Here is a 7,246-nt window from a genome sequence, read left to right as displayed (position 1 = left end):
TTTTGTAAAGATTTAAATGTATTTTTACATTGTTTGGTTAGTATAAAGAGATCAGCTGAAGCCTATTTTGTGTTATTAGTATTACAAATGGCAAAAAATGCTTAGAGATAAAATGTATTGTGTAATTGTGATCTATTTTAAAACAACCATAAAAACTAGCCCAGCCCCCAATCCTCAGTGAACACCTGTGTGAGGTGTGAGGGGGTGGGGCCACCTATAAATCTTCAGCAGCTTTAACTCTCAGGTTTTCAGCTAAAAGGGCCATTGATTGCCCTGAATCCAGATGCACACACACCACGACATGGAGGCGAAACTCTCAGACAGAAATGGCTGGAAAAGGTGAGCTCACGCTTGCTTTTGTCTTTTATGATTTAAAACAAACTATGCTAAAAAAATAAATAAAATAAAAAAGATATGTAGATATATTATGGTCATCTGATATTTTATTTATGCAATAGTGTGGTAAACTGCAACTGCATGGACATGGAAAACTATGCTGAACTGATCATAATTCATAACTACATTCATTTAGGGACAGCTTACATAATTGCATAAATGTAACCCTCTTTGTTTTATAAAACTATTAGGCAGCGGATATTTGCACTAAGTGTAAATAGTGATGGATTCTACTATGATATAATAGCAGTATGTTCTGCTATTTATATACTTATTGCAAGTAGTGGCAATTATCTGCACCTTAGTATGGTAGTACATTATAAAACAGTATGCAATAAGTAACATCAAAAAATTACGCTAAAGGGTTCAGACCAAGCGTCAATATTTGACAAGTTGGGAGTTAGAATTTGTTTTGTAATTTACACTCAGGGTAAATATAGCCGCTGCCTAACCTTAAAGGGATACTCCACCCCAAAATAAAAATTTTGTCATTAATCACTTACCCCCATGTCGTTCCAAACCCGTAAAAGCTCCGGTTCATCTTCGAAACACAATTTAAGATATTTTGGATGAAAACCTGGAGGCTTGAGACTGTCCCATAGACTGCCAAATAAATAACAGTGTCAAGGTCCAGGAAAGGTATGAAAGTCGTGGTCAGAATACTCCATCTGCCATCAGCCGTGCAATCTGGGTTATATGAAGCAACGGGAACACTTTTTGACTTTATTCAACAATTCCTTTGTCAACGGTCTCCTCTGTGTCTGTATGCTGTGTATGCTCTTCTGTGTCATCCGCGTCACAAGGATGCACTGTTTCTACATGTGTTTAGCTTTAGATTTGAAAGAAAACAGCGCATCCTTGTGGAGCGGATGACACAGAAGAGACCGTTGACAAAGGAATTATTGAATAAATCGTTATTTTTTTTTCTTCGCTTACAAAAAGTGTTTCCCGTTGCTTCATATAACCCAGATTGCACGTCTGATGGCAGATGGAGTATTCTGACGACGACTTTAATACCTTTCCCGGACCTTGACACTGTTATATACTAGACAGTCTATGGGACAGTCACAAGCCTCCCAGTTTTCATCCAAAATATCTTAAATTATGTTCCTAAGACGACCAGAGCTTTTACGGGTTTGGAACGACATGGGGGCAAGTGATTAATGACAAAATTTTCATTTTCGGGTGGAGTATCCCTTTAAGAAGGAACGGACTATGATACAGGATTGGTGAGTCACTAAACATAACTAAAGCTAATGACAGAGTGAGTAAATTCAGCATTTTTTTAAAGTAGTGAAGCTTTTTCAGTAAGTACAGGAACGTGCACATTAGAAAAATTTAGGTGAAATTTCTATCAACTAATCATGTATGAAAGCACAGAAATCACTTTCAAACCAAGCAACTAACTTAGAAATTCTGCGAGGATTTCTATTAAAATTTTCTAGTAAATCGCTTCATTCTAACGATTCTGTCTCTGTGTGTAGCGTTGGAAAGTCTTATTGAATCAAGTAAATCGTCTTCTACATCATGTAGCGTGTAAAGTTTGTTTTAAATGATCTCTCTCTCTTTCTCTCTCTATATGTAGCATTGAAAGTCTTCATACGGTTCATGTATGAACAGATTTATTTAAAACAAGTCCCTACCATATTTTCTACTTGATTATGTAAGTTAAATAGGGTGTGTTTAATATTTAATTTAAATGTAACTGTTTTAAGTTTGATACTGACACTCAATAATTATTGTGTCAGCAAATAGATTGTATCATTGGATCTTAGTAAATACCTTTACTGTTTTTTGTCTCTCTTCTACACAGTTTAGGTGCGGATAGAGCTTCACACAGGTGTCACATTAAAACAGGATTCTTTCTGCTACTTACATTAATGTTCTTATTGACTGCCATTACTTACGTCTATGAATTCCCTCTCAGTGCAGTGTTCCCTGACACCTTGTACATAAAAGTGCTAAATCAGATACGCTCCTATCATATGGTGACTGAGTACCAGTCTGCCAGTGAAAATCAAACAACATTTTTAGCAGCCAACAGTGTCCAGAGTCCTACACAAACCACAATCTTTTCTGTGAATTATCATGTAGCTCATCCAAGCAACTATCATTTCTTCCTGGATGAACCTGATAAATGTAAGCAGGATCCATTCCTGGTCTTTATGGTCCCTGTGGCCCCCCATCAGCTGGACGCTCGTAACGCCATCCGGAGCACATGGGGGAATGAGAGCTCAGTGCAGGGAAAAGCAGTGCTGACTCTGTTCTTGGTGGGTTTGACTGGAGGAGCTGAAGCTCAACAGCAGCTGGAGGAAGAGAGTCGACAACACAGAGATTTAGTGCAGAGCAACTTTGTGGACTCCTACTTCAATCTGACCATAAAGACCATGGTGATCATGGACTGGCTGGCCACTCGCTGCCCTCAAGCAGCTTATGCTATGAAGGTTGATTCTGACATGTACATAAACGTGGAGAACCTGATGAGCCTCTTACTGTCACCCAACACACCCAGACAGAACTACATCACAGGCCATTTGATGTGGAACCGGTCTGTTATCAGAAACAAAAACTCTAAATGGTATGTGGCAGAGGAATTGTACCCTGAACCGAAATACCCCACGTACCTGCTGGGAATGGGATATGTTTTCTCCAATGACCTGCCAAAAAAAATAGTTGAGGCTTCCAAGGAAATAAAGCCCTTTAACATAGAAGACGCATATGTGGGCGCTTGTCTGAAACAGCTGGGCGTGGCACCCTCATCTCCCCCAGACCCTTCACAGTTTAGAGTCTATATGGGACAATATAATCGAGAGAATTTTCTCAGAGTTATTACGACAATCCTGGGATCCCCACAGCAGCTAAGAGACATTTGGAAGGACGTAAAGAAGCCCACATAAAACAAATCAAAATGGAATAGATTAGTGGTAGCCTTTATTTCATTTATGAACGACTGTTAGAGATTGGCAGACACAATCAGTGAAATAAAGACTAAAAAAATTAAATGCTGTTTGTTTGTAATGCTCATACAGTAAATAGTTATTTATAAATGTATATTTTTTAATTATTCTGTTTTTTCCCCCTCTTATTTTACTTATGTATATTTAGTTATATGTGACCCTGGAGCACAAAACCAGTCTTAAGTCGCTGGGGCAATAGCCAACAATACATTGTTTGGGTCATAATTACCGATTTCTCTTTTATGCCAAAAATCATTAGGATATTAAGTAAAGATCATGTTCCATGAAGATATTTTGTAAATTCCCTACTGTAAATATATCAAAACTTAATTTTTGATTGGTAATATGCATTGCTAAGGACTTCACCTGGACAACTTTAGATTATTTATATATGATGTATAAATCTCAGTTTCAAAACAGTTTACCCTTATGATGGGTTTTGTGGTCCAGGGTCATATATTTAATCATATACATATCATTATTATACAGAACAATGCACTTGTACTGTCATTATGCATTATTACATTTACAATTTTATGTTAGATTTTAAATAAAAAACATGAATTTTATTTGATCGTTGTTGTTTTCAGCTCTGTCCGACTCAAGTGTTGACAAGGTCACACTGGCGCCGTCATCTTGTATTTTGCATGTCATGCAAATAATGTTGGTAAGATGAGGTGGCAGCTTCCACGCAATTATAATGCCACAGATCTTCAGGACATTTAGACATTATATTCAGAACCATCTGAAATGTTAGCACTTATCTTAAGATGCTTATTCCAATTCTTTTTAAGTTCCAGCTGGCATCAGAAACATAACACTTGCAGATGGAGGAGAACGATTAAAAGATGGGTGGTAACATGATCCTTTTGAGTAGCAAAATGTTTCTGGATCGTTGCCAGCTCACTGTGACACGCTCCATAGCCTCACCAGGTGCTTTTAAAGGATCCAGTAGGTCAGAAGAAAGCACAAGGAGGAGCTCAGATACTGTGCCTCTGAGATATGTACAGTATCGCTGTTACAAGACAAGATAAGGTATGTGCAAACATTTCATAGATTTTGTGTTTTGCAATGGCTTCTTAGAGTAAATTATACACTCTTAAGAAAATAGTTCTGTAACAGATTAGGTTTTTTTTGTTTTTTTTTGGCCCATAACAATAGTAGAACCATTTTTGGCCCTATATAGAACCATTTTTATAAGGTTCAATAAAGAACCATGCTTTGATAGTGCAATGTACACAATCCTCTGTGATATCTATTAATATGTGTATTTTTTGCTGTGATTAAATGGCACTTCCACTCATGATGCTGTGGGATGTGAAACCATCTGAAAACACAACTGAGTTTGTTACAAGGTGTCGTTCAATTTGATTATGTAAAAACAATTAGCCTATGCTTACGAAAGCCAAACGAAGCTGAATTCAATATGTGTTCGTTTGTAGAGAAGAAAAGTAACGTAATCCTTAACTGAACAGAGCTGCTTACACTTACACGTTCTGTTTAACTAAAAAGAGAAAAATACTTGATTAGTTGGAAACCAGTTAAAATTTGAACATTTTAAGAATTCACCTGTTGATAGTGTGTTGACAGTTTGCGTAGCTGGATGGTTGAGCGCTAGAAAGTCAATAGTGAAGGTGGCTTTGGCAGTTAAAAATTTGAAAAACAAAAAGGCGGTAAAGGACCAGTGTTGCCAAGTCCGCGGTTTTCCCGCGGAATTGGGCTCCTTTAACACTGTTGCCGCGGGTTGTTTTCATGTCCGCGGGTTGAAAAACGACCCAAATAAAGTGATATTAAGCACCTGGAATGAGAATTTTACCAAGTGAACCCCACCAAAACACGTGTATTTTACCCCCGCAACGCGATTTTTAAAGGGGGACCCCTCGAAACGCGATTGGGCGGGTTTTGGTGTGAAAACCCGGCAACCCTGGAAAGAACCCTGAACACTGATAGAAACAACCATTTCAGCATTAAAGGGTTCTTCAGGAAGATATGGTTCTAGATAGAACTGTTACTTAGTGTAGAGAACCTTCTTTATAGTGTGCATGTCTGGTTTTGAGTTTTTAGAGTGGGGGAGAAGGTATTGAATTTGCATCAGGGAAATGGAATATGATTTTTTTTTGAGGAGCCTTCAAGCCTATGAGCACAGTGGTCAAAATGATTTGCCTGTTTCCTCAGAGAAACAAGGCATTTTTGCATTTGACTAACTCTGTGACAAAGACCCACTTTGAAAGAAAGAAAGAAAGAAAGAAAGTTGATTTTACATTTAAAGGGGCAGTTTGCCTAAAAATTAAAATCTAACATAAGGTCTTTTTGTTTGATGATTTAATATGTGGTATTTCAAATGATGAATGAATTTGGGTTTGTATTTGAATGACTTTTTTTTTTTTTTTTCCAGCCTCGGTCAGATGTTCTGTAAGAGTTGGCTACTGGTTGGTCTCTTCATCCTACTTAATATTTTAGTGCTGTATTTCACTGCCGTTACCCTTGAAACAAGAAAGTGGCAGAAAATGGCGAAAAAAGCAGGGAACCCGCATGCTGCTTACCCTCAAAATTACAGATTTATCCTCAACCAGCCGAAGAAGTGTGAACAACAAAAGCCCTTTGTGGTGATTATCGTCCCTGTGGCCCCGCAGAACGTCGAGGCACGTAACGCCATCAGGACAACATGGGGCAGCGAGGAGCTCGTCCGGGACAAATTGGTACTGGTTCTCTTTCTTCTGGGCTCAAAAAGTGGTAACGAAACACTGCAGAAGCAACTCCAGAATGAGAGCGAGGAGTATCAAGACCTTCTCCAGAGCAACTTCCTGGATTCCTACAGGAATCTGACCATTAAGACCTTGGTGATGATGGAGTGGCTCAACAGAAATTGTCCACAGGCATCCTACGGTGCAAAAGTGGATGCTGATGTGCTCCTCAATATGAAAAACCTATTACATATGCTTGTGAGTCTGAAATCACTACAACATAACTACATCACCGGCCTAGTAATATCTGGAAACACTGTCTTGAGAGATCCATCCAGCAAGTTTTATGTCCCTCATGATGTGTATCCTAAAGCCAGATATCCTCCGTATCCTCTGGGCATGTGTTATGTCTTTTCTATGGACTTACCAGAGAAGATCCTGCACATATCGAGGCATATCAGACCTATTTTTATTGAAGATGCATATTTGGGCATGTGTTTGAAGCATTTGGGAATCGCACCTAAGAAACCACCAAATATTGGACAGTTTGTGGTCAAACCACCAGAACGATTCAATCGCTGTTACTATTCTGGACTAATAGCAATACTCACAGACAGCCAGACTCAGCTGATTTCCTATTGGACGGATATTCACTCAACCAAAAGACCCTGCTGAAAAGACCTGTCTAAATGTCTTTTTCTAGAAATAATAATATCTGTAGTTACAGGCTCAGCTTAATGCATTTTTACAACAGCAGCCTGTTTTATGTATTTCCATACTAAGTGATACACTCAATCTAAGAATTTGAAATGTAAAACAACACTGTCTTTACAACACTTCTTTTACACCTTTTATGTAAATGTACACTGACTCATTCAGGACACAAATCATTTTTGGAAAAAAAAATGTATAAAATATATTTGTTTGAAATCTAAATATATGAACATTTTATGAAATAAATGAATAATAAATGAAAAAAAAAAATCTGAATTTAAAGACATACTCTGACATCTTAAAATATTATGTATATATATTATGTATATGTATGTAGATTTAATGACCACAAATTAATATGAAATATCTGTATTTAAAAGAATAGTTCACCCAGAAATAAAAATAGGGGTCAATAATGTTTGATCAAAGATGTTTGTTTTTTCATTGGAACAGATCTGGAGAAATGCAGCATTACATCACTTGCTCACCAGTGGA

At 37.7% G+C, this 7,246-nt stretch overlaps 2 protein-coding genes across 2 annotated transcripts; both read left to right on the top strand.

Moving 5' to 3' along the window:
• Window positions 1–63: 63 nt before the first annotated feature.
• Window positions 64–3,616, top strand: LOC109090205 (beta-1,3-galactosyltransferase 2-like). Its single transcript, XM_042748979.1, has 2 exons — window positions 64–339; window positions 2,210–3,616. The coding sequence occupies exons 1-2, from the start codon at window positions 284–286 to the stop codon at window positions 3,291–3,293; spliced, it is 1,140 nt and encodes a 379-aa protein (XP_042604913.1). The 5' UTR covers window positions 64–283; the 3' UTR covers window positions 3,294–3,616.
• A 2,124-nt stretch (window positions 3,617–5,740) lies between these two features.
• LOC109081034 (beta-1,3-galactosyltransferase 2-like) lies at window positions 5,741–6,913 on the top strand. The gene has a single exon (XM_019096037.2). It carries the CDS (start codon window positions 5,759–5,761, stop codon window positions 6,710–6,712), a length of 954 nt encoding a protein of 317 aa, XP_018951582.1. The 5' UTR covers window positions 5,741–5,758; the 3' UTR covers window positions 6,713–6,913.
• Window positions 6,914–7,246: the final 333 nt, after the last annotated feature.

This window comes from Cyprinus carpio, chromosome B22 (assembly GCF_018340385.1).
Source record: "Cyprinus carpio isolate SPL01 chromosome B22, ASM1834038v1, whole genome shotgun sequence".
In the NCBI taxonomy this organism is placed as follows: Eukaryota; Metazoa; Chordata; class Actinopteri; order Cypriniformes; family Cyprinidae; genus Cyprinus; species Cyprinus carpio.
Note: the sequence above shows the minus strand (reverse complement) of the source record. Positions and strands in the feature narration are given on the sequence as shown.

Coding starts and splice junctions, on each gene's coding strand:
- LOC109090205 (XM_042748979.1), top strand. CDS start 284: ATGCACACACACCACGACATGGAGGCGAAACTCTCAGACAGAAATGGC. Junction 340..2,209: donor GACAGAAATGGCTGGAAAAG/GTGAGCTCACGC, acceptor TCTTCTACACAG/TTTAGGTGCGGATAGAGCTT.
- LOC109081034 (XM_019096037.2), top strand. CDS start 5,759: ATGTTCTGTAAGAGTTGGCTACTGGTTGGTCTCTTCATCCTACTTAAT.